Raw genomic sequence first — 27,487 nt, 5'->3', positions numbered from 1 at the left:
CAATGAGACCATCCATTTGGCAGTTTTTCTTTGTCCGAGATGCTGTTCCTACCAATCCTACATCATAAATGTATCAACTAAAGGAAACGACTCCCACCCCTAGTGCTGAGGAACAAAAAGAACAAATTATAATAATTAAGATTTTGAAGTTTGGAGGAGGAATTTATGTAGTTGAAGCCCAGACATGTGTCACTGGGCCACTGTTTAGCTAGAGCTGGTGTCTGTGACATGAAAGAGGGACCCTTAGACTGGGACCCTGAGGCCTTGGGAGAAGGTGCCAGTCTGCTGGTGCTGATGGTTCTGAGGGGTCTCAATAAGGCTGATTTTTATAACTGTTAAAAACTGCCAAATCGATGATCTCAATGCCAACTGCAAATTCAAAGAGACTGAGGGGCTACAGCTTGCCATATTTGAGGCTGAAGCAAAGAGGAAAGAAAAAAGTAGAGTAGGCAGGGGCAAGATCCAGTGGGTCCCTTTAGGTGAAGATAGGCCCTGTATCCTATTTGGAAAGAGAAGGCCTTGAAGAGGAATAACATTTGATTTGTATTTGTAAAAGGATTGTTCTGGCTGCTTTGGCAAATGGACTGTAGGAGAAAGAGAAGTAGGGAAACCAGACTGGAAACATTTGCAGCTTTCCAGGACCAATGTGTCACTAACTTTGTTTAGGGCAGGAGGTTCTCATGGAAGGAAGAAGGAGCATATTTTGTCATCCCCACAGGATACGAGGCAAAGTCTGGAGACTTTCTGGTTGTCACACTGGGATAGAGGTAGAGCTGAGTCTAGTGCATAGAAGCCCAGAACTCCGCTGCACATCCTGCTGTGCACAGGACAGAGCCTCACCGCCAATAAAAGATTATCTGGCCCCAAATTTCAACGTTATGGAGATGAAGAATTTCTGATTTAGGGTGATAGAAATGGAAATGGTGGAAAGTGGACACACTAGTATAATGATGCAAAAAATATATACTAGGCACCAAATTTTAGTAGCATTTCAAAAGCTCCTCAGATGATTTTACCAGAAAGTATGCAAATATGCAGATCTCTAGTGGAAATAATTCTCACGAGATATATTCGATGATGCTTTAACTGGCAATTAATGTGAAGTTTTAGTTTCTGTTTTATATGGCGAGACAACCAGAAAAATATGCAATCTTGATTCATCAATTATCCATGAAGACTGAATTAAAGAAAAAAATAGCAATCTTAAAATATTTAAAGAGATTTTTATTGAGTCGGCTTACTAAAAGTTATTTTAAAAAGGATACTCAAAAAAATGTGTATTCAGATAAAAGAAGAAAAATCTACTCACTTGCCATTCAGTGCTGCTACACCAACTGTGCTTCGGGCAATGGACATACTGGCTACAAATGTCCATTGCTGACTCTGGGGATCCCACCTCTCCACTGTATTCAGATAGCTCCAGCCATCATGGCCTCCCACAGCATAAATAGGACCTTCAAGGACTGTTACACCTAAAACAGGGGAGAAATGAAAACTGAATGGATTGATTTCACAGTGAGATTTAAAAAATCAGATTAATAGTAAAAACCGTGATGCAATTCAGGGTAAGCTCTAGCTATCACCCAATAGCAGTAGGGTAGAATCTATTTACTATTAATAGTATCATTTTCTTAAAGTGCAAAAAATTTAGAACCAAAAATATGATCTAGATGCTTTATAAAAGAAAATGAACTTCCTTATTTATGTCTCTATGAAGAAACAAATTCTAAAAATCAGAGATGATACATATTGTGCCTCTACTTTTGAAGAACATTTCCACTCTGCAGTTTAAAGTAGTTTATTACTTTAAGCAATGTTACATTAAATCAATGCAATATTATCAATTTGAAATTCATGGTAGGATTTTCTGTGTTTTGGCTTCTCAGTAACGCCATGATGAAGTTATCTAAAGGTTATGATGCATTTCATATTATAAGTTGAAATCACTAAACATAAGCATTTAAAACAAATTACTAGTGAGTCATCAATGGAAGGAGATTTTATATATATATATTTTATATATATGATTTTATATATATATACATAGGTGTATATATATACACACACACACACTCCTATATATTGCTTTTCCAGTATATTCACTTCTTTATAGATGAATTTTCTTGAATGCTAACAATTGCTAAATATTTAAATATCATGTTAATATTGGCTGAAATGATTTCATTATATATAGAGAAATTCTGACGAATTTTGCTCCCAAGTTCAAAGTCTGCTTGTCAAGGGCTTTGAAGAGTCTGCGATTTTACCCTACTTGCTAGCTGATGAGTTAGACTGTCATAAATTTATGTATATTGGTATAAGACATGAGACTCCTGGGTCGGAGGAGAAAGGTAATTCATTACTCATACCAACAGCAAGAGTCAGAGTATCACTTTTTTTTTTTTTTGCTTGTTCTTCAAGCCCCAGTTCCAACAGGGTGACCCAAAGAGGATGACCAAGCTTTTAACATTAACATTTCCCTCAGCTTGACCAAAATTTAGACAGGATTCTTCTTGCTTCTAGGGTCCTGACCTCATTTTCCTTAGAGCATTTATTTTAGAAAACATGTAATTGCACATTATTTCTCTGTCCTTTCTAGATGGAAATCTTTTTAAATGCCTCCTACTTGTGTTACAACCCAGGAATTTCTTCTCAAGGACCTGGGAACTATTTCTTCGAAATGTAAGCATTAAGAAAGATATTGAGAGCCTAACTTCAGTTGGCCCCTTGCTTCAAGTTGTAAAACTACCTCTTATCATGAGATAGAAAATTTACCTCACCTTTGGGTAAGGCCAATTAGCAAACACAGATTGCCTATGAGCCACTGCGCCTACCAGAGCTCTTAAAAACCCTCCTGCCTTTGTTTCGAGTGAGGTTGAGTTCAGCCTCAATTCTGGCCTCTTTTCCCTGTTGCAATAGCCTTGAATAAAGTCTTCCATGTTTTTTAAATTTGTCTAATGTATTTTTTGCCTTGACAAGGGTCAGTTGGAACTTGAACGTGCAGTGAATTTTATTACGAGAAAGGAAATAACTTTTCAACGAGCAATAAACCTACATGCCTATTACTACAGAAGGAGACATCTTCATGCTTTTAAGCATGCCTGCCTTTCACTTTGGAAAGAAGAACTCTTTCTGTCTTAGCCTTTCCGTTATATTAATATCCTTTTGGGCAGTTGGTGCCTTGCCTGAAAGTTGTACAAAAATGTGAGAGACCCATGGAGAATTGTCTTTCAACACGAACCTGAAAATAAATGACCCCTTGTTCATTCGTTCGTTCACTCATTCATTCGAATGTCTATTATGTGTCAGGAATTGTTCTTAGTACCACACAGTGCCAAGAACACAGAGGCAAACAAGGCAAACAAAGTCCCTGCCCTCGCTGAGTTCATATATATCAGTTAACAAATATTTAACTAAAATGGAATAAGTACATTATTCACAGTAAGTCCTTCACACATAGAATTATAATTTAATAAAGGATAAAGTAGTGCTTGCTTCGGCAGCACATATACTAAAAATAGGATAAAGTAACTAATTAGAATATCAAATTGCTCTCACACATATATTCAACTTAGGGATGCTATTTTACATACACCAGTAAATAGATATCCATATGGTGGACAGGGTTCTGACTCAGTGATTGCCAAAATCAAAGGGCATAAACTTTGGATGTTGATCTTTCTTTAGGCAGCTCAAAGTAAGAGATAGAAATCAGAAAGGATGAATAAGTCTTAAATATATTGGGGGCAATTCTCAAAGGATATGGATATATCTTATGGGCTTTTTATAGAAATATGTACAATCATTCACATCTCAATAATAATTAATTATATGAAGATCAATTTTAAACATCAGTGAAGTTTTTAAAGATATATCCATCAGAAAGGGCCAGATCATGCATGAATCTAATGAATTTGGATTTTATTCTAAGAGCAAAGGGAAATCACTGAAGTGTTCATCAGTGAGGGATATGGTCACCATGATATTTATTTTGGTTGTGTTGTAGCAAACGGATTGGAGTCAGTTTAGGTGGCAGTAGAGAGATGATTAGGAGGGAATTGCAGTTATCCAAAAAGGAGAAGATGAGAGCTTGCACTAGTAGGTTAAAGAGTAAATACAGAAAAGTAGAAATATTTGAGATTTATTCTGACTCTGGAGATTTGTTGTTAGAACATGCTAATGGATTGGATCTTGGTATGTGAATAAAAAGGACAATTCACGGATAGATGAATTGATTGAAAATTTTGAGAACTATATTTTGAAGATATCATTTTTGAGGAGACTATCAGACATCTAAGTGGAGCATTTAAAAAGGCTGTTTAATATACATGTCAAAAGTTCAAGTCAGTGTTGGAGCTACATGTCTAAATTTTGGACATACATGTCTAAATTTTGGCATTTAAAGGCATAGAATCAAATAAGGTCAATTAAGAAAATAGTATTAAGAGAGAAGGTAACAGAGACCAGAATCTAGCCCTGAGTGGCTTCAATATCAATTACAAGAAAAGAGAACAAAAGAGACAGAGAAAAAATGGCCAGATAGGTAGAAGGAAAACCAAAAATTTTGGTATCTGAAAACTAAGAGTGGAGAGTGTTTCTAAGGGGATGGGGTAAAGTTTTCGTATTTCTGACCAAGTACAAACTTCTGTTGGATTTGGAAAGAGGGAGGTTATTGTTCACTTTCAAAATAGGTTCTGAAGTATTACATTACAAGTTGTAATACAATCTGATAACTACTTAATCAAATATATATCCTACAAAAATCATTGATCTGTGACTTGTTTTTTTAACTGTTTGAAATTATTTGACTTTATGAACATGTTTCAGTCCTAGAGCATATATAAAATGCCACAGATTTATGAACCTGGATGCCTTACAATGTGATTTGCATATTTTTTGCAGCTGTGATGATAAGTGGACCAGAATAATTTCAAAATTAGAATGATACATTCAATTTCTTCCTTATGTTTACCAAAAATATCTTACAGATGCTGTAATCAAGGTTAACAGTCTAAAAATATTTTTCTGTGCTTTGTTCAGTAACAATATTAAATCTCCACTAAAAAATAATAATTTAATTGAAATATTTTTGTATGTCTCAAGGTTAGTAATTGCATGACTACTTCTGATAATGAATTTCAAAATGTCTTCTTGATGCTTTATGTTACCAAATTGTACTTTTTCAAAACGCATAATTACTTACATATTTTACACTATGGGTCTTGCACATTTTATTCCCCTTAAGACTTCTGCTGTAAAATATTTATTACAATTTTCCCATATAGAGGCGCCGAGGTGGCTCAGTCGGTTAAGCATCCAACTCTTGATTTCGTCTCAGGTCACGATCTCAGGGTCCGGAGATCAAGCCTGGCATCGGTCTGTGCTCAGGGCAGAGTCTCCTTGTCCCTCTCCCTCTGCCTCTCCCCCCATTCACACTCACTCTCTAAAAATAAATAAATGACTATTTTAAAAAATAAAAGCAAAATTTAATTTTACTCACACAATTTACCTCAAAATATTTATTTTACCCTTTCTGTATCAATACAACCAGACACTTAATTTGTTCTCCTGAAAAAGAAATTATTACTCTTCTCTACACTTGTTAATATCATCCAATTAATATATTGCTAAATTTATTCTAAGCTCTAAACTTTCCAAATTAAGAACATCATATTTTTTTTTTTTTTTTAGTTTATTTGACAGAGAGAGACACAGCGAGAGAGGGAACACAAGCAGGGGGAGTGGGAGAGGAAGAAGCAGGCCTCCCGCGGAGCGGGGAGCCGGATGCGGGGCTCCATCCCAGGACCCCGGGATCATGACCCGAGCGGAAGGCAGACGCCCAACGACTGAGCCACTCAGGTGCCCCCAGAACATCATATTTTAATTAAAAATTATGGCAACATAAAGCCAGTTCTTAATATTGCTTTATTGTTTGCATTTTGCCATTAATTACATAATTTGAAAAGCATTAGCTTGTAAAATATGAGGTTTCCTTTTGTCTGTATAGAGTATTTTTAAATGAATAGTAATACATTTAAATTTCTTTTGACTTAATCATTATGTCAAATAAATTACTATAATATTACTAATTATTATCTTATAGAAGTCTCAAAATAGATTTAAATTACCAGTGGCTTCAATATGTATATTGTCTTCTAGACATGAATTTATTTTTAAACTTTTTTTCTAAACTGTTTTTAAAAATCACCATCAAGGATATAGTAGCACCTAGTAAATACTTATAACTAATGATCAGGCTAATTTAATTCCAGTATTACCAAATAGTTTTACTTCAGAAGCCATGAAACCCTAAATAATAGTTCATTTAAGGATTTTTGTTCTGTGCAAAGACTTGAAAAAAAAATAACATACCTAATTGGGAATGGAGAAATAGATAAGTAAAATTATATACATTTTATATACATTACACATTTTCCCCCAGTGATATTAAATATATGTGTGATACATATATTTATGTATGTATCACACATATACATACATATTACATATGCATGTATATGTATGTATGTATCACATATGTATGTATCACATATGCACACATATGTAATATGTGTGCATATGTGTGATACATGTATGTGTATAGATATGTAGTCTTTGTGAGAATTTACCCAATATTATATATGCATATAATATAAAATATATACAAATGCTTTCTATATAATTATGATATAAAATACTAATAGATTAATACATATATAATTTTTAAATGTTGATCATAGGCAGAACAAAATGGACTATGTTGCATAGGGATATTTTTCATTCAATCTTATGAAATCATGTAGGCTTAAGATATATTTTTATTTTCGCTTGATCTGCAAAAGTACTGGCGTATTGTATTCTATTCTTTCCTTAATGAGACTGTGATTGTCAGTCTTGGCTGCCCATTGAAATCACCTGGGAACCTTTGAAAAAATACTAATTTCTGAATTAGAGAGATTCTTGTCTGATTGGGCTGAGATGATGCCTAACCACAGAGACATTTCAAGTTCTCTGGGGTGAGAACTTTTAACTGAATCCTTAACTGAATCCTCAGTCAAGATTGAAAATGACCGCCACAGTATAAAATGACATTAGTACTAGAACCATTGGGCAGAAGGTCTCCAACCAATAATCTGCCTACTTTACAAGTTGCTAACATCTTTCATTCATGTTGTGTGGTGTGTAGGGGGGGCAGGTAATACAGAATCAAAGTTGTCACTGAAGTTTAGTAGTCAGCCAACATCCAATTTTACTACTATACAGTTTTCATTTCATGGATTCATTCATCATCCATCCATTTTTCCAACAATTCCAACACACACAGTACACAATTACATAGCTTCTACCCGTTCACTTCCTCACAGAGTGCACACTGGGGTGGGAGCGGAGAGGTGTAAATTGATGAAGTCTACAAATAGGTGCTACTTTAGTACCTGTCCATAGGATGAAAGGAATGCTTCTTCTCCAAAGTGAAAAAGTGATGACTGAGCTAAAACCTGGGGAAATGTTAGGATTCACTTTGGGGTTAAGGAATTCTAGGCAGAAGGAACATTGGTATGAAGGTGTTAGTGGTAGGAAGAAGCAGAGTATGTCTGAGGAGCTGCAAGAGGGCCTGTGTAGCAAGAAAACTGGAGAGTTAAGGGACAGGCAGTGTGGCGTACAATAAGTCTGAGGAGTTACAGTACCACACAGTGTGGGGCTTTATGTACCAATAAGAATTCTTTTTTTTTTTTTTTTTAATCCTAAGAGCAATGTGAAACTACTGAAATTTTTTAAGCAGAGACATGATGCAACTATATTTATTTTTCAAAAAATTCCCTGTGAGATATGGTGTGGAGAAATGAGCATGGATGGGTCCATGCCAATAGCGTATGTGACAGATGATAGTGTCTTATACTGATGTGGTAGCAGTTAATACAAGAAAAAATGAAAGACTCAGGAAATATTTTTGAATGAAGATGTATTGATTGGATCCCTTTCCTAATATCCCTTCTTCCTCCATTCCATCAATGCATTCTGTTTGTTCAAAAAAAAAAAAAAAAAAAAAGCATCCTGGCTATGTGATTTGGAAATGTTACTTAGCCTCTTGTGTCTCAGTTTCCTGATTTGTACAACGGAGCTACTGATGCTACTTAGCCCACAGGGTTGCTTCAAGGACTGAATGGAATAATACATGCAAAGCACTTTAGAAAAGTATATGGCACATATTTAGCCTTATGTAAGTATTCAATATGATGAAAATTATGGTGGCTATGTATCAAGACCCTAAGTCTTCTCATCAAATTTCAGTCTATAATATCACAGTAGGGATATGGGAGAGATTTGTGAAGAAACCAGTTAGAGATTTAAATACACTCCACTATTCTACATTGTCTCTATTTCTGAGGGCTCCATTTATGTTTGCTTCCTTGTAGGCAATTTAAAATACTGATTGAAAACCTTTCACAAAAAATGCCCTCTCTAAATATTTTGCTAAATGAATATATGTTTCCTCTTATGAAAATCATTGGGATGATTTCATGTAATACATAGTCATTGTTTAAATTAGGAATGTTGTATACATCCAAAGAAAAATAAGCAATCACAATAGATTTTGAAGTGCTATCCTTCTAAATGCCAGCTTCCCTTGTAGTGATGCATTGTTGGCTTTTAAGGCAAAAATCACAATTGAGGTAATACAGAAAAGTGTTATAGAGGCTGTGGGTTGTAATTGGGTGATTGGAGAAGATATCACAGAAGATGGGGCAAGTGAACTGTGTTTTAAAGGTTGGCTATAATTTTCACAAACACAGATGCAAGACATTGTAAGAGAAGGGAATCACTTGGGCACAACACGGAAGTAAAAAGCAGGCTCTGAATGGCAACTTTAATCAGTTGTTGCACCAACCATAAAAATGTGCCCACCTATAATTGACGATTGCCTGTCTGCATCCACTGAGGCCACACTTCTTACCAACCACTCTCAGACAGTGATCGCGCACGGTGAAGGTGCTAACGCAGGCCCATTCCTGCAACACACGGGGCTCTCTGTATTGAAGATTTGCCTTAGGATTCCCTCTGGGGCTGGCCAAACTGTTTTTGGAACTGGGTTACAGTCTGAGGTTCTTTCTACCCAATCCCAATACTCCTGCCTCCCCTTTTGCCTTCACAGAAGTGAGGTCAAGCATGATGGTCTGAAATCTATTTCACCCTCCGGATCTTTCGAGGCTGTTTTCTCCAATAAACCTCTTGAACAGCTAATCCCATGCATTATTGACATCTGCTGCTTAGTAAACCCAAACTAATACTGTTGTTAAAAGAAAAAGGTTGTAGATAAAGTTGAAAAAAAATGTGGGGCAGGGGGCAAGCAGGATATAGAAGGCAGTATAAAAAGTATTGATTTTATGTGAGACTCTGAGAAAGGTTTTTATGCAAGAGAGTGGCATTATTTGAATTGTATCCTAATTAGATTAATCTAACCCCAATCTTCAGATCACTGTAGGTACTATGCACAGAGACAAATGATAATGCCATTAAAAAATCTTTTCCACTGTCTAGATAAATGTAAGGAAGATGTCAATGTGTAAATATGGCCATTGGTATAACCAGAGAGATGGACGTACATCATGGAGTTAGTACTGAAAGAACCAGATCTAGATTTTATTATTCAATATGGCAGACAAATCAAGATCCATCAATTCAGCAAATAAGAATATTTGTTGAAATTTTTCACAACAGAAATTGAGAATTTAAGATATCCTACCAGACTACTGGCAAAGATATCATAAATTCAGTTGGTGAGATGTTAATATCTGAGCAATTGTCCTACTCAAAGATTGCTCTCTACTGCATTACAGCTAGGGTCTACTGAAGCACACACAATACACTTTATTGTGTATGACAATACCAGCATCTGGAGATTTCAAGCTCACTTTCCTTAATGACAAAGAAATACCTGAAAATAAATGTTCCTGGATGATACTTTAGCTGCTCTTCTTTAACGAACAATAGGATGATTAAAAAATAAATGAGACTCAATGTAATTTTCAGGACAACCAGTTTCTCCCAGGGTTGTAGTAACTGTTCTCAAAGATATACAATTACACACAGGATGTTAGTAATGGACATAAAAACCAAATTACATAAAATGCCAATACAATTTTTTACCTCATTTCTTTATAACTTGACAAGGGACAGGGACATATCCAGGTTTAATATACAGGCTTAACCTAACACATAACCTGTCTGGTTGTGTGTTAACACCTAATACATAATCAGAGTTCAAAAAATTTTGGCAAATGAATGAATACACAAATTTGGTGTCCTATGAATATTTCCACTGTTGTCTATTTTCTGAATGTTAATATCTTGCCTTCCCAAATGGATTGTAAACTCTGTAATAACAGGGTCTGTGTTTTATACATGTACTCCCCAGAGCACCTAATAAAACACTGCTGGTGTGTACCAACAGCCTCTCATACTTGCAGTCTTGTATCTTCACAGTGCCCCCTGAAGAATCATGCTAACACAAACATGGTCAGGCACTTTCTTGCTAATACACTTGTTTTATAGACTCTGTTGTTACATAGTGAGTCTCTATAACCTGGCCTCATTCCGCCTGTCCAGGCTTAATTTCATTGCACTTCCAAATCCCTTATCATTTGATGTATTATCATTACCCATATGTTCCCTGAACTTTAACATTCTGTACCTCAGCTCGTCTGATGAAATTCTGTTCCATTCAGATCTAATGCAAATAGGAAGCTTTCTGTAAGATTTCCCATGCTTTTAGTAAGATTCTGTCCCTCCTTTACCCATGACTCTGCTAAACTTTATTTATTTGAATCCTCATTCTGGGATACAATATGTATACTAAATATTTTATAAGTATATAATATCCGGATTACTTATGAAGTACCATTATATGCATTTCCTATTTTGATTATATTCTACTATCATATATTTAAAATACGATGGAATTATTGAAGATATTGCTTTAACATAATTATAATACTTTTCTGTATTTGTATTGATTTGAAGAGTGGTTTAAAAGAGCAGCACTGTGGAAGTAGTTAATTTCCTAAATCATTTCATGTAATTCTTTCATTGGGATTATCTTGTCTCACTTTTGTGTACAGCCTATTGATTATACCTTATTGATTATATTTCAATAACTGCTAAATTACATAAAGTTGGGGAAATGACTCTGCTTTCGTGCTAAATGAAATTGAAGCAGGTAGGTAGTGGAAAGATCATACATTTTGAAGATTTTCAGTGATTCGCACTTTGTTAATCTTTAAATGAGGGATATGAGCTCTTCTCTTTGGATTGTTCTAAGCAATAATTTGCATTATGTTTTAAACCTTGTAATATAAATGGCAAACATTTCAGAGCTGAGTTATTATTTTTGTATTTTGTACCTATGCTTTAAATGTTGAGGTCTACTGTCAAAGTGATATTTCTGGTAGAGAATATCAATTTCAGGGGATTCTAGGTATAATATGAAACTATAAAAAAAAAGAAAAAAACAAGGTGAAATATTTCACCAGTGTTAGTCTAGATATATTTGTATCTAAGTCAAGCCTCATTTGGAAGTTAGTATACAATGAAATTAAAGGGAAGCATTTTGGGACCATGGCTACTTGAACAAAATTCTCTTCTCTTCACTCCCAACTCCAAAGTTTTGCTTCTGGGAGGTAAATAGGTGATGAGATGTTCAGGCTACTGGGTAGAAGTAAGGCTGTAAGATTGTTGGGCTTCCACGATGTGGGCTGGATATGTTTCTGGGAGACACACTAGAGTCCACTGGTAAGAATCACCAAAAAGCAAATCCAGCAAAAAAGTTGGCATCATAGACATTGATCCCTAAAGGGAAGGCTGACATTTATTTCAAAAGACTTTTTGGATTTCCTTTCCTTTGGCTTCCCAAGAAGCCAAAAATGTGTAGAACAGATGGCTTCAATCTCCTGAGGTTGGGACAGTACAGAGAATCTGCAGAATAGGGACCTCTGCCTGTCCAGAAACCATAACAGAGAACTGATGGTTTCAGAGCTTCTTCACAACAGACCCCATGAGGTCTGAGTCCATGAAGCTTTTCTCACCATCTGTGAGAATTCCATCAATTAGGGCACTCCAGTCACCCAACCTGAGACACAATGAGCTTATAAAAAGTAGTTCTTAGATTAATCAAGGAAAACTTAAATACACACACACACACATAAATATATTTAAAAGATATATAAAATATATTAAAATTATAAAAATATAATTTAAAATTATAAAATTATAATATATATATATATATATATATATATATATATATATTTGCATGGACTCTACCTAGAAAGGTTGTGATAAAATTTGCTTGTGTTGGGGCCCAGCATCCATAATTTAAAAGCTGCCAAGGTAATTTGAATGTGTAGCCAGCATTGAGAATTGCTGCCACAAGGGAAAAAAGACACCAACTCTGGCCCAACTGCCAGAGGGGATAAGTAGGATAATCTATAAACCTACTCATCTAAGCAGAATTGCAGAGGAACTGCCAAATTGTTTTAAAAGAAAGAAAACTCTTAAGGGAATTTATTTGCAACCACAAAAGAAAATTAATGGTGATCTTAAAAAGTTTTTAAAAATATATTTTAAATATTTATATATTTATATATTGTATTAAAATATATTATTTTCTATTAAACAATTATGGAAATATATTTGGACAGAATGATATTGAGGTCCAAATGAGTGGCCTTGAGAAATAAAGAGGAAGGAATAGCTTTAGGCATAGAACAAAAATATAAATAGATGGGGACTTGAAACAAAATAGACTAGAAAAAAAAAAAAATCCAGGAGGATAAATATGTGAAGAATAGTAGTTCCTGGAAATAAAAGGGGGCATATAGATGTTATAATTTTGCATATGCTAGAAAAAAAATTTCCAGAACTGAAGAAAAATCTTGACATATAGATTGAAACATCCTTGAGTTCCAGGTAGGACTAATGAGAAAACAAAAACAACTCACACTTGGACATATCTTTGTAAAATTCCAGAGCTTCTAAATATTTTATTTTGTTGGAGTTGGGGAGGAATTAGAGGAGTAATAGAGTATTTTATTTAGAAAAATTGTCTTGCTCAAAAACATTCCGTCTAAAATATAGGAATCAGGGGCACCTGGGTGGCTCAGTAGTTAAGTGGCTGCCTTTGGCTCCGGTCATGATCCCAGTGTCCTGGGATGGAGCCCCATATCCAGCTCCCTGCTCAGCAGGAGGCCTGCTTCTCCCTCCCCTGCTTCCCCTACTTGTGTTCCCTCTCTTGCTGTGTCTCTCTCTGTCAAATTAAAAAATAAATAAAAACATAAATAAATAAAATATGAGAATCAAATACTTCTGATTAAAAGAGCATTTAATAATAAATTGAAACCTCCAGGGACGCCTGGGTGGCTCAGTCAGTTAAGTGTCTGCCTTCTGCTCAGGTCATGATCTCAGGGTTCTGGGATGAGTCCTGCATTGGGCTCCCTGCTCAGCGGGGAGCCTGCTTCTCCCTCTGCCTGCTGCTTGCCCTGCTTTTCTCTCTCTGTCTCTCTCTGACAAATAAATAAAATCTTTAAAAAAAAAAGAAACCTCCAATTAACAAGAGTAGAGAATGAAATAAATAGCATCCTCTAAATCTATGGAAATACAGGAATGGTAAGAGGGAATATATTAAGATAAGAAGAAGAAGAAAGAGGCTGAGAGAGGGAGGTGGGGGAGCTGGAGGAGAGGAAGAAGGAGAAGAAGGAGAAAGAAGGTCAGTATGTTAGCCTTGATACTAACCATGAACGAACTCGTTTTTTGAAATAAGAAAGAGATTTCAGATTAGGCCAACAAAAGTCAGTCATATGATATTTCCAATAAGTACATATATAAAGTGATGAAAATGGAAAACAAATTGGTTAGCAAAATAATTAAAGAGCAGGCAAAGGTGAACAAAAATATAGAATTTGCATTAACATCAATGTCACACAAGGATAGATAGAGACATATGATATGGCTAAATTTATATACAATTTATACAGAATTGATTTCAAACTTCCCACAAGAAAAACCCCTTAGCACCAAAAGACATAGCTAAATTCATAATGTAAAAATATATCAGAAATGACAGAAGTGATAAAAATACAATTATTGTGTGAAATTTAAATAAGCATCTCTTAGCCTTAGAAAGATAGAGTAAAAAATATACAATGTCTGAAGAATTGAACAAACTTGGCTTAATTGATAAGTATAAAACTGTGCATTATTTAAATGGAAAATACACAACTTTTGGAGATAAAAAGTAAAATTTGATATATTTTCAATTTTTAAAAAGCAAAACAGGGGCGCCTGGGTGGCTCATTCGTTAAACGTCTGCCTTCGGCTCAGGTCATGATCCCAGGGTCCTGGGATCAAGCCCCATATTGGGCTCCCTGCTCAGCGGGAGGAGCGCTTCTCCCTCTCCCGCTCCCGCTGCTTGTGTTCCCTCTCTTGCTGTCTCTCTCTGTCAAATAAATAAATAAATAAAATAAAAAGCAAAACAAACAGATTCCACTAGGGAAATACCATTAATAAAAATAAAATAGTTGAAATTAATGAAAGAGAAAACAAACCAATGTATTGTTACGCTCCAATGCTTTATCTTTGAACAGATCGCTCAAATATTTTGATATTTGTATACCTGATTTTAAAAATTGGAATAGTAAAAATAACCTAGATTAGGCATGAGGAAGACATCATCACAGATGCATGAGAGATTGAAAGAATAAGAGAATACAATCATAGACCAACCTGAGTGCTCTGGACTGAACTGTCTCCTCCTAAAATCCATCCATTGCATTCATAACCCCCAATGGGATGGTATTTGGGGATGAAGACTTTGGGAGGTGATTAGAGTAAGAAGGCACCATGAGGGTAAAGCACCTATGATGAGACTGGTGACTCTAAAGAAGGAAGGAGAGAACATCTATCTCTAAGCCATGGAGGGGGGGGGGGACACAGCAAGAAGGCAGTCATCTGTAAGCCAGGAGGATGGCTGTCACCAGAACCCGACCATGAAGGCAAGCAAATCTCAGACTCCCAGCCTCTAAAACTGTGAAAAATACATTTCTGTTTTTCAAACCTCCAAGACAGTGGTATTTTGTTTTGGCAGCCTGAGCTGACTGAGATAGTATAGTGAAATTTAATACTTAAAATTTGAATGATATACTTAAAGAAAGAGGCAGTTCTTTATGTACTGACACTTGTCCACAGTAAGTGAGAAAAGAAAAGCTGTTAATCATACACAGTTTGATAGCACTTAACGTAAAAGATACAATTACATATATTCAAAATAGAATGAAGGCGTCACAAGGCATTTCCCCCCTTGAAAACCCCAGAACCTTAGGCATTTTGCTTCAGCTGTCCCACCACCAAGTTTACCTTGTTCTCTCAGGGTATTTTACGCTGGGGCTTCAGGACTTTTCCCTGCCTTGGACTTTGAATAGAAATTCCTTGTTGAAAAGTAATCAACAGATAACATTTACCTTGGATCTGGAGGATCTCCATCCTTTTCTTCAAAAGGACCCTGAACCACTTATGCAAATTGATCCACACCCTTCCCAGGAACAAGCTATCACCAAGTGATGCAATAGTAACAATATTAGTTTATATTAATTTTTTGAAAAATCAGCCATGCACTTTTGCCATTTTGTTTATATACTGTAAGTTGACAACTGACAACAGAAAATGTTGTTTATCTGCTATATATCATTCATATGATAGGGACAATGAAATTATTGTAAGGTTTTTCTCTCACTTTCAGAAAAGAAACAGGAAATAGATATAGGTATGAAGATATCTAGTTTTAGTTCATTATTGCTACATTTATTAATTACTAAATTTTTAAGAGGTAATTTTAGAAATGAAACCAAGTATGTTATCCATTATTTTGTTTGTTTCAGGCTTAACCTAGAGTTATGTGCTTGAGGCAAAAACTATTCTAACTAATGCAAAATCCGGATTCTTTTCTCTTTAACGTGTAGATAATTTTGTGTACCAGCAGGATAGTGAGGGAAACATATTATACGTGATTTACACACAAATTTTACACATTTACAAATTAAAACTGTTTCAGCAACCTATCTTACATGCTTTCAAGAAATATCATTCTACACTAATGTAATTACTATCATCAATCTTTATATTAAAGTTAATTTCACAGAATTTTAATAGATTAATCATTTACATACTAATGATTTCAATGGGAGATTCTATTTATAAAATATCTTTTACATGTTCTTTTCTTTTGTTCTCTCCATAATTAAATCTTACTCAAATCTGACATCATACGTTGTAGTAGCCTTCGGACTCCCTTTAGTACTTGCATATCTATGTTCTCCAATTGACTTTTTTTTTAATTTTATTTTGTTATGTTAATCACCATACATTACATTATTAGTTTTTTTGTTATTATTATTTTTTATTATTATGTTATGTTAATCACCATACATTACATCATTAGTTTTTGATGTAGTGTTCCATGTTTGCATATAACACCCAGTGCTCCATGCAGTACGTGCCCTCTTTAATACCCATGACCAGGCTTACCCATCCCGCCTCCCCTCTAGAACCCTCAGTTTGTTTCTCAGAGTCCATAGTCTCTCATGGTTCGTCTCCCCCTCCGATTTCTCCCCCTTCACTTTTCCCTTCCTACTATCTTCTTCTTTTTTTTTTTTTTTAACATATAATGTATTCTTTGTTTCAGGGGTACAGGTCTGTGATTCATCAGTCTTACACAATTCACAGCACTCACCATAGCACATACCCTCCCCAATGTCTATCACCCAGCCACCCCATCCCTCCCACCCCCCACCACTCCAGCAGCCCTCAGTTTGTTTCTTGAGATTAAGAATTCCTCATATCAGTGAGATCATATGATACATGTCTTTCTCTGATTGATTTATTTCGCTTAGCATAATACCCTCTAGTTCCATCCACGTTGTTGCAATTGACTTTTGATGCTTCTCTGAGATTGAGACTAATCTTCCAGTAGCACAGACTATTCCTGCTCAAAAGCATCAAAGATTTTCCAGTATTGAGAAAAAAAATTAAGGAGAAAACTTCATCACGTGACATAATAGATTGGTCAGTATCTGGCCTTCACCTTTTGAACTTGTATCTACCACTCCTTATATCCGTAAGTTTTTAAATCAGTGAAATGCAGTACTTGGTGTTTCATTTCTGTTCCATGTGCCCTATTTTTCATGGCATTTCCTATATTATATCCTATACTGCAAATATCTTCCACTATGGTAACATATCAAAATTCTACCCATCACTTAGATCTCTACTTAAGTCTTCAGAGATAATTTTTTTCTTTTTTTTTTTTTTCCGAGATAATTTTTTTTCTTACCAAGCAACAAGGAACACAACCTGGTTTGATAATTGTTTAAAATAAAGCTTGTATTTTTCTAGTTTGTATTAAGGTAATGACGAGTCTGTGTCTCCTAAGAAATTGCAGTCTTTGTGAAAGTAGGTTTTGTTTTACTTTGTTTTGTTTTGTTTTGGATGAATTATTACATCTCACAAAGCCCCTGCAAGCATGATTTAGGCTTAGTGGACACTCAATAAATGGGTGTTCACCAGAGGCATGAGTGGATGAACCATGGAGGAAAAAGAAAGAATGAAAAAATTGATTAATTAGGCGAACTAAAGCCCAGAATAACAAATTAATCTTCTTCAGTGATTTAAAATGCAGCATATGATGTTACAGATTCCCTAAACATATGGAAAGGGTTGTGCAGTAGTTTGAAAGAAAATTAGAAGACAAAGCTTTAAGACGTTTTCCTCTATGAGAAAATTATACTGATTCTTGATCACATTTAATTGTTAAGATATAGCACAATGAATTAATATTAATTATTTAATAGATGCTCACAGAATAAATTTCCAAATTATTCAGTAAAATCACTACAAATAAGAAATTAGGCTCTTAAATACAGAGAAGGAACTCATGGTTGCCAGAGGGGAGATGGATAGGGGATGTGCAAAATAGACAGAGGGGATTAAGAGGTACAAACTTCCAGTTATAAAATAAAAGAGTCATGGAGATGAAAAGTACAGCATAGAGAATATAGTCAATAATATTGTAATAACATATGGTGACAGATGGTCACTACACTTATTGTGGTAAGCATTGAGTAATGTATAGAATTGTCAAATCAGTATGTTCTACACCTAAAAGTAATATAACATTGTATGTCAATTATACCTCAATAAAAACAAAATTCAATGTTTTATTTAAAACATTATACTTACTGTGAATAGTAAAGTGAAACAATTTTATTTTTAGAACTGAAAAATGTTTTTCTCCATGATTTCATATAGAGTAATATAACTTTAATTATCAGGATAAAGGAGTAATTAATTTCCACATTGTAAACCAAAAATTAATCAGGGTATCAACTTTTGTAAGTCAACATATTTTGAGTTATACTTGAATCATAGGATTTTTTTCTGGGTCATTTTTATAGAAGATTTTAAAAGCAAAGAATTACATTATCTTCATTTTTTAAAAAACTTTCTATCAGAAAAGCAGATGCAAAGAAAACTGCCCCAGTATCTTGACTAAAACAAGTGTCTAAAGGTTTAAAGGAGAAACTTTATCAAGTATAAGGTCAAGACTAACATATCAAGGGGCACCTGGGTGGCTCAGTCGGTTGGGCGGCTGCCTTCAGCTTGGGTCGTGGTCCCAGGGTCCTGGCATTGAGCCCCGCATTGGGCTCCCTGCTCGGCCAGGAGCCTGCTTCTCCCTCTCCCTCTGTCTGCCGCTCTGCCTACTTGTGCTCTCTCTCTATCTCTGTTAAATAAATAAATAAAAATCTTAAAAAAAAAAAAGACTAACATATCAAGTGATTTCCAGACACAAACACACTTCAATGCCAAAAAGCATTTTCTATCCATCTCCATTTTAGAGATTAATTTTTCCCACAATTGAGCATAGTTTGTTTCTATTACATATTGACCTTCAGGTGGTATAAAAACCTAGTAATTATTAACAACTTCATTAGTTAAAATTCTGTTTATACTTTTATTAATTATTAAGTATTTCTTGACTGAACTGAGATATTCCTGAATTTCTTCTAGGTTATTGACTAAGAGAAAAAAATATATGCTTGAACTTCAGGCACATATAGAAACTGAACAGGTATGGTTGGTTCTCATCTTAACAGAGAACTAACTTTTTAAAAGTTTTTATTAATAATCTTTTGTAACAATGACAGTGTCTTACATTCATTTTACAGAGTTCTTTTTTATTCAATATTTTTTCAACATTTTACTTTCTTTAATCATGTCTTTTAACCTGTTTTTATAGTAGACTACCAGTTTTGAAAAAATTATTGCAAATATATTTACGTCTAAAAAGATCATCAAATGCACTTCATGTTGCAAATGTTTTGTGTGTGTGTGTTTTGTTTTGTTTCTAACATGAGCTAGCAATGTTTTAGACACTTGTGGGCAGTTAAATAAAAATGAATATCACATAGCCTTATTCTAAAAGCTAAGAGACTAAATGTGGGAAAATGCACAATTAAATAATCATGGTCTACAGTCATGGGTATTATAATACACCCACTATGTACCTGGAGCCCATGAGAGAGGATAATAGCGTTGCAAAGAGTAGTAAAGGAAGACTTTACCTAGGAAATGACGTTAGACCCATCTGTTGAGGGATGAATAACAATTCCTTAGTCATTGGGGCGTCTGGTGGCACAGTTGGTTAAGCGTCTGCTTTCAGCTCAGGTCATGATCTCAAGTCCCTGCTCAGTAGGGAGCCTGCTTCTCCCTCTGCCTGGCTCATGATCGCTCTCACTCACTCTCTCTCTCTCTCAAATAAATAAATAAAATCTTAAAAAAAAATTTGTAAAAAAGAAAAAGAATACCTTAGTCAAGGAAGAGAAGAAGGATCAGTCTGGGTGTAGGCAACAACTTGTGCAAAGTAGCTTTGCACAAAGTAAAACAGCTTTTTGAGTTTCCACCTTGGTTTTTCATTTAGTGAGTGTGATAAATCTCAGCGTGTGGTAGCAGAGGGTAGTAGAGTTTAAGGCAGCATGAGGCAAAGGCTACATATTGGTGAGTGTGAGTGTCATGTTAAGGAGCTTGTTCTTTCTACACAAGTGAATAAACAATCAGATTTATATTTTGGGAAGTTAACTTTAGAATTAGGGAGAATTAATTGAAAGGCAGACTAAGGTAAGTATTTCTCCTATACAACAGAACAACATATGAGATCCTAATCACCTTATTTATCCTAGACTAAGTTTGTTATTTATATATTATAAGTACATATGGCATAAGTAAATATAAAACAAGTATATAATGTTCAGGGCATTTTTTGGGAAGCTGTGATTGGCTTATCTCACTGCTGGAATATCTGGTCATCAAGATAATGCTAATCAGCTGCACTAGGTGCTTTCTGGCTCTAACCAACCTGTTCCTCTCTGCCCCATAAGTCTCCACCTCAAAATTCCTCCAATTAATCAACACTCTCTGCACATTAATCTGACTCTACTCCCTCTTCTATACCTTGAAGACTCCTGTTCTGTCTTGCATGTTTGGTTTCTAGGTTGTTCTCTCTGTCTCAGCTGTTATTTGACATTGTGCGCTTGTAGCAACTAAGATAAGAGACAACAAACAATCAAAAAGGTAGGCTCCTTATCTTCTCTATCTTATGACAACATTTTTAATCCATTGTCTTCAAAATTGTCTTAAACAATGAGAAGCAACTGCCTCAATTTACATTCAATGCACCACTCATGTTTACCTTCCATCATAAATATTTTAGGGGGATGCAGACAGGTGGCTATGCCTTCTACAAATTTCTAGATGTAAGAGCCAAGGTTAGAGATCTCTCCTATAAACTTTTCCACTAACAGCCCTAGTCTATCATCTCATGCTTGCTTACACTGTAGCAATTGACCTTTGTTATTACAAATTCATGTTAGCTGCTTCTAGTCAAAACAGTTGTAAAAGTCTAAAATGATAACCAGATATACTTTCTTTGCCCAGAGAGGCCACTAGTGAAGGAATTTGGGTGCAGAACATTAGATCTCAGGGCTTCCTAAATGTTAAATTGAAGGATTATATGTGATAAAATTATTTTGAGTGGATGTGGATTCTGTTTAACAATGATAATGCTATATCTTTTATAGCATTCTTTTATTTTATAGCATTTCTTTTATTCCTTAACCAAATGATCACAATATGGAAACGTGTGAATCAAAATGTGAAGATACAATTTCAAGACAGCAAATTCCATTAAGCTATTTTTATGATTTGCATCCTTGTCAGTATTGCAGAACTTATAAATACATGTGTAGATCAGGTAAAATAATTTCATTAAGACTGGGATCCCAGGAATCCATCATTTTATTGTCCTGGACTTGTATAGGAAATGCTATTTTAAGAGGCAGCAGGGAAAAGTGTGTTGACTTATTTACTATTCCCTGTCCTGCTATACCTACACAGCTGTATTCAATTAAATGGAAACAAATGAATATAAATATAAAATAAGCATTTGTAGAAGTTGAAAATAACTGCTCACAAGTGTCTGAAATGTCCTTTCTTGTTGAATCCTTCCCCCTCCCCCTTTCTGGCTGCATACACATCATTCCATATGATCTCACTGATATGAGGAATTTGAGAAACAAGACAGGATCATAGGGGAAGGGAGGGAAAAATGAAACAAGATGAAACCAGAGAGGGAGACAAACCATAAGAGACTCTTAATCTCAGGAAACAAACTAAGGGTTGCTGGAGTGGAGGGGGGTGGGAGGGATGGGGTGGCTGGGTGATGGACACTGGGGAGGGTATGTGCTATGCTGAGCGCTGTGAATTGTGTAAGGCTGATGAATCACAGACTTGTACCCCTGAAACAATACATTATATGTTAATAAAAATAATAATAATAATAAAAAAGAAAGTCTTAGGGATTTGCCCATTGCCTGAGAGTAACTGATTGACATGGAAGTGTTTTCTAAGCTAGAACCTGAGCAAAGTATTAAAAAATATATATATATCTCTTAAAGCATGGAGTTGGTTGCAAAAAGTTTGAGTATCCTTATGCCAGTAAGTCAATTGGTTCAACTATTGGAGCTTGTTTTCCAATCTATAAAATAGTGATACAGTACTTACCTCAAGGAGCTATTGTGAGAATTAAATGGGAAAATGTATTTAAAGTTCTTGGGAGAGATTTTAGCACTTAGATTTTTTTGTTTTTAAAAAGTTACTTTTAGTTTAATGTGATTTAATGTACTGCAGGTCAAAAATAAGGTCAAGGTCAAAACTTTGTCTCAGAAGGAATAAAGAAATGGTCTGGATTCACATGAGTCCAGTTGCTTCTTGCACCATTTTTTCTTATAATTTTCCCCCTTATCCTTCTTAATTATAAATTATAATTTATAATATAAAGTGTATAATATTGACATTTTACACTTAGTATCTCTAATGTTTGGCAATTATTATTGTTGAGATTCAGCATCAAGTTACTGCTTGAGGATGTTGAATAATCAATATGTTTTTGTTCATACTGATTTATGAAATATGCAACTATTTATATTTGTCATGGTTGAAAGGAAAAATACACCTCAATATTTATTTTGATTGTGTTATCTATAGTTAACATGGTCTTAATGAAGTATAAACATTTTATAATGGAGATAAAACAAAATGATAGGCTGTATCTTAGAAAAAAAATGGGACTATTGTTTTTTTATTTTTTTTAAAGATTTTATTTATTTGTTTGACAGAGAGAGAGAGCACAAGTAGGCAGAGCAGCAGGCAGAGGGAGAAGGAGAAGCAGGCTCTCCGCTGAGCAGGGAGCCCAATATGGGGCTCAATCCCCGGACCCTGGGATCATGACCTGAGCCTAAGGCAGCCACTTAACCCACTGAGTCACCCAGGCGCCCCAAGGGACTATTGTTTAAATAAAAGATAAAAACCCTAAAGAAAAAAAAATTGTAGATCAAAGTATTTGTCTTTTTATTAACAAATAGTGTGAGAATTTATACATTCAAAGTGAAATAGTGTGCTAGGAACACTTTAAAATTGTTTTATTCATAAAAAAATCCAGAAGTTTTAATTCCTCATTGTCTCTAGGTTAGAATATGTCAGCAACTAGAGTACAATGTTTTTCTCATTTTTTTTTTTTACTTTCGCCTTTATTGAGAGACCTATTAATTAATATCTGAATTATCCTATGTAAAGTAACAATTGGGGAAGTAGCTGCTACAAAAAAGAGTAGTTTGTTAGCTTTTAAACCCTCTAATCAGAAGCTCAGATTCAGGTGTGGACTATTACATGACCATCATCTATTTTAATCTTATAATGATTTATTTAAATGTATTTCATAGACCTTTTCTGTCTTTTAGTGAAATGAGTAGCCTTTAAGATATGTGGACTAAGGAGGAATATTTTATAAGCACCTCTGCCCTCATATCAAGAGGTTATATGATTATAGAATAAGGTTATAAGATTATAATTAAATAGATTGTTCAGTCACCCGTTCAAAATCAAGGACTTTTTCAACCATAGCCAAATATGAGGATTCTATTGCCTAATTTAAACCACAGTTTTAGCTGTATTTCACTGCAAAATACTGTCTTTTATTTAGCCTAAAATCAAGTAGTGAGTCTAGCTTTGCTTGTTTCTGCTTTATTTGCAAATAAGTATATGTGCATCAGAATTTGATTTGACACTTTATTTTTCATCAACACAGACAGTAAGGCTGTGAGGAAAATAATAATATTCCACAACTACCTACAACTACTGAAGGCTGTGAATATCTACCAAAGAAACTCTGATACTTGTATTTCAAAGTTACATTATTTATATAAAATATATTTATATTATATATGTTACATACATTTATATATGTTTATATTATATATATAAGATGCATAAATATATATATAATTAATCTGTATTCTCTCAGAGGCACTCATTTTGTGCCATTAGCAAGCACACATATTATGCAACACAATTTTTGTATCAAGATAAATTTACTGGTACTTTTTAAATTTGAGAGCATAATAATAAATACCTTCCTTACAGAAAAGTTTTGAAAACTTTTAGTGTGATGTATCTATTATAATAATGTACACATTTTATTTATAAGTATAGTATTTTTTCTTATTTAAATAACCCCTAAAAGAAATGTTCCTAGACTCAAAGATCAACAATTACTAAATAATGGGGCTTTTGTTACCTCACTAAGCCTGAAGCAATAAGAGAGCAGGGTCATTTTTTTTTTTTTTAAGATTTTGTTTACTTGAGAGAGAGAGAAAGCACTAGCCAGGGAAGGGGCAAGGGAAGAGGGAGAAGCAGACTCCCCACTGAGCACAGAGCCCTATGCAGAGCAGCATCCTAGGACCCAGAGATCATGACCTGAGCTGATGTCAGGCATTTAACCAACTGAGACACCCAGGTGCCCCTAGAGCAGGTCATTTTTGCTCACAGTTTTCTGTCTAGCACCCAGAGAAATTCTTGGCAATATATTTGTTGAATTAATAAAATTTAGTCTGAAAGTTTCAATCTAACATAATAAAATATCAAGTTGAACTTAAATTATCTATAAATGCCTTATAGACTCACTATTATAGCTAATTATTTTCTAAAAACATAAGTGACGCAAATAGTTCTATTGCAAAACTAACAAAATGTTAACCTTCTTAAAAGAATTTATACCAAATAAGGAAAAAACAGTTGAGTGTCCAAAAGGATAGTAACTAGCTAGAATTCCTCTTTTTAACATGCTTTGAGTCCTCCTAATAATTAGGTCTTTCAGACTAAGGATAAGGATTAATCATAATGTACTATTCTTTGTAAAAATATATAAACTCATAAATATATATTTGGTTGCAAGAAGCATTAAAATGTCTAATTCAAAAAGGCTTTAATCAAATTTTGACATGAGCATACAAATATATAGTTACACAAGTATATGTACAAATATAAAAATATTATGATCTATTTCAACTTCTTAAAATTTAACATATTGGTTTTTTGTATATTACATTATAAAAATATTAATGATAATGCATTTTACCATCCTTTAAGAATGTTAAATAGTACAGTCTGGCAAAGTAATCAAAATAATTTGTGGTTTTTTCTTCCCTCCTCCCAAGGATAAAATGTAGTGTAAGTTAGTATTTGCATTACTCCTTCCTTTTGTCCTAAGTTTAAAATGCAGTGTGAATCTAACTAGTTAAACAAAGCAAAATAGCCTATATCGTTCTGTTCGATTTAACATAATAATGCTATAATATTTTCTTGTGTATTAGCTTCTTAGAACCTACTACTTTTCAGAAATCATTTTACTGAGGAACTGTGAGCTCTCTTTCATCATAGCCAAAGGATTATCATTAAAGCCCCTTCCAAATTCTATTTGAACGCCTGCATTTAAAACTATCTTTTTTAACTGAAACGATCAGGAAAGAAAAGTTGCTAGGACATCATTTTTCATCTTTATTGTTTCTTGAGCGGAGGCTTCATGTCCTATGCAAATGTGAAATGTTTTTGGAAAGAACTTTTGTCTATATTAAACCTGACAATCTAATGCCATTATCTGGGCAAAGAAAAAAAAATGCAATGCATTTTTATTTAAATCCTTTCCTGTGAATGCTGAATGATGAAATCATTTAATGAAATTAATAGATAAATCACTATTAAAGGCAGGAGTAGCTTCTAGACATGGCATTGCTAATGTACTCAAACTTAAGTATTTGGTGTCTTGGAATGTCTGTTATGTTACACAAATGACATCTAAAGAGGCAGAGTGAGGTGACACTGTTGCCTAATTGTCATTAGAGGTACTAGTGAATTAAAAGTTGGAACATGAAAGATTTATATTATATATGTCTGGTAAAATAAACATTAAAATAATACAGAAACTATTAGAACCTCTCCATATTGATACCTTCAACCTTATAGGGCACACATTTAATTGAAAATATTAATTCATTCAAACATATTTCGTTTCCTATATGCATTGGGTTGGGTGCTTGACCACAGACCACAAAAACCTAGAACAATGTCCTCTTGGGTCTTACATTCTAGCAAGGGTGATGTGAATAAAGATATGAAGAAGGTTGATTCAATTTCACCTAGAAATAAAAAACATTGTCTTTACTTTCATAAGGAGACATTTCTTGGGTAATTTCCATGAATTGTGTTTTTTTTTTGGAGGCCTAAAAAATTATAGGACAAGGGGCGCCTGGGTGGCTCAGTCATTAAGCGTCTGCCTTCGGCTCAGGTCATGATCCCAGGGTCCTGGGATCCAGTCCCACATCAGGCTCCCTGCTCGGCAGGAAGCCTGCTTCTCCCTCTCCCACTCCCCCTGCTTGTGTTCCTGCTCTCGCTCTCTCTCTCTGTCAAATAAATAAATAAAATCTTAAAAAAAAAAAAATTATAGGACAAGGGTGCCTGGGTGGCACAGTCAGCTAAAGCGTCCAACTCTTGATTTAGGATCAGATCTGATCTCAGGGTTGTGAGAAAGAGCCCTGCCTCAGCCTCTGCACTCAGCGCAGAGTCCTCTTGAGTTTCTCTCTCCCTCTCCCTCTGTCCTTACCCCCAAACCCCCCTCACCCCACCCCCTGCTTGCTTGCGCATGCACTCTCTCTCTCTCTGTCAAATAAATAAATAAATCTTTAAGAATTATAGGACAAAAATTCATACTGTTCCATTAATAAGATGGCAAATAAGAACATTTTCTAGCATCATAACATTGGCCATGACAAAAGTATATATAAATAGTTTATCTCATAGCAGCTGTAATTCAGAAATCTCTAGATTTATATGAACAATTGTTCTAATGCTTTAGAACTATTTTATCAAATCAGCCACTCAAATAAACATCATAAGCATGCATATCCAACACAGAATTTCAGTTGGATATTTATGTATTCATTTTAAATATTTTACACCTTGGTAAATGTATAGCCAGAAAGTATAGGTCATGATGCTTATAGCTTTTCTACTATATGAAAAAAAGAAACCGATTTTTATGAAATTAGAAACTGTATATACTCTTGAATGTGATATGATTTATATGGAATATAATCCCATCAGTAATCCCCATAAAAAGAAAAACATATAAAATTACATAATATATTGACTCTAGCAAAATATGGTCTTACAGTAGATGCTACTAACTCTGTTCTTTGAGGAGGGGTTTCCTGTGAGATGAAGCTGAAAATTCAGTGGGCCTCCCCAACCAGGGTACTTCTGGGGCCCTGGAAAGGGCCCTAACAATATGTTCAGATGACAATTGCATTTCTCTTTCTTAAGGATAACGTGTTCAGATGAAAATTGCATTTCTCTTTCTTACGGACAGTCTCATCATTAAGTCCCACCACAACTGGTTCTGCTCCAGGCTCATCATATTTATTGTATAAAATAAAATTGATATATTCTAGAAATAGTAATATACAAATAATCAGAATGAGGTAGAAAATCTATGCAAAAA

The 27,487-nt window shown here is 34.7% G+C and overlaps 1 protein-coding gene across 2 annotated transcripts in view; it reads right to left on the bottom strand.

Annotated features, from left to right (window-relative positions):
- KLHL1 (kelch like family member 1) overlaps window positions 1-27,487 on the bottom strand; it is a 352,516-nt gene that overhangs the window by 40,976 nt on the left and 284,053 nt on the right. For both annotated transcript variants that reach the window (XM_021697925.1, XM_021697926.1), the window contains one exon: window positions 1,310-1,472. In XM_021697925.1, the coding sequence (XP_021553600.1) occupies window positions 1,310-1,472 (163 nt within the window). The remainder of the gene's footprint in view (window positions 1-1,309; window positions 1,473-27,487) is intronic.

Source organism: Neomonachus schauinslandi, chromosome 3 (genome assembly GCF_002201575.2).
Source record: "Neomonachus schauinslandi chromosome 3, ASM220157v2, whole genome shotgun sequence".
Classification (NCBI taxonomy): Eukaryota; Metazoa; Chordata; class Mammalia; order Carnivora; family Phocidae; genus Neomonachus; species Neomonachus schauinslandi.
Note: the sequence above shows the minus strand (reverse complement) of the source record. Positions and strands in the feature narration are given on the sequence as shown.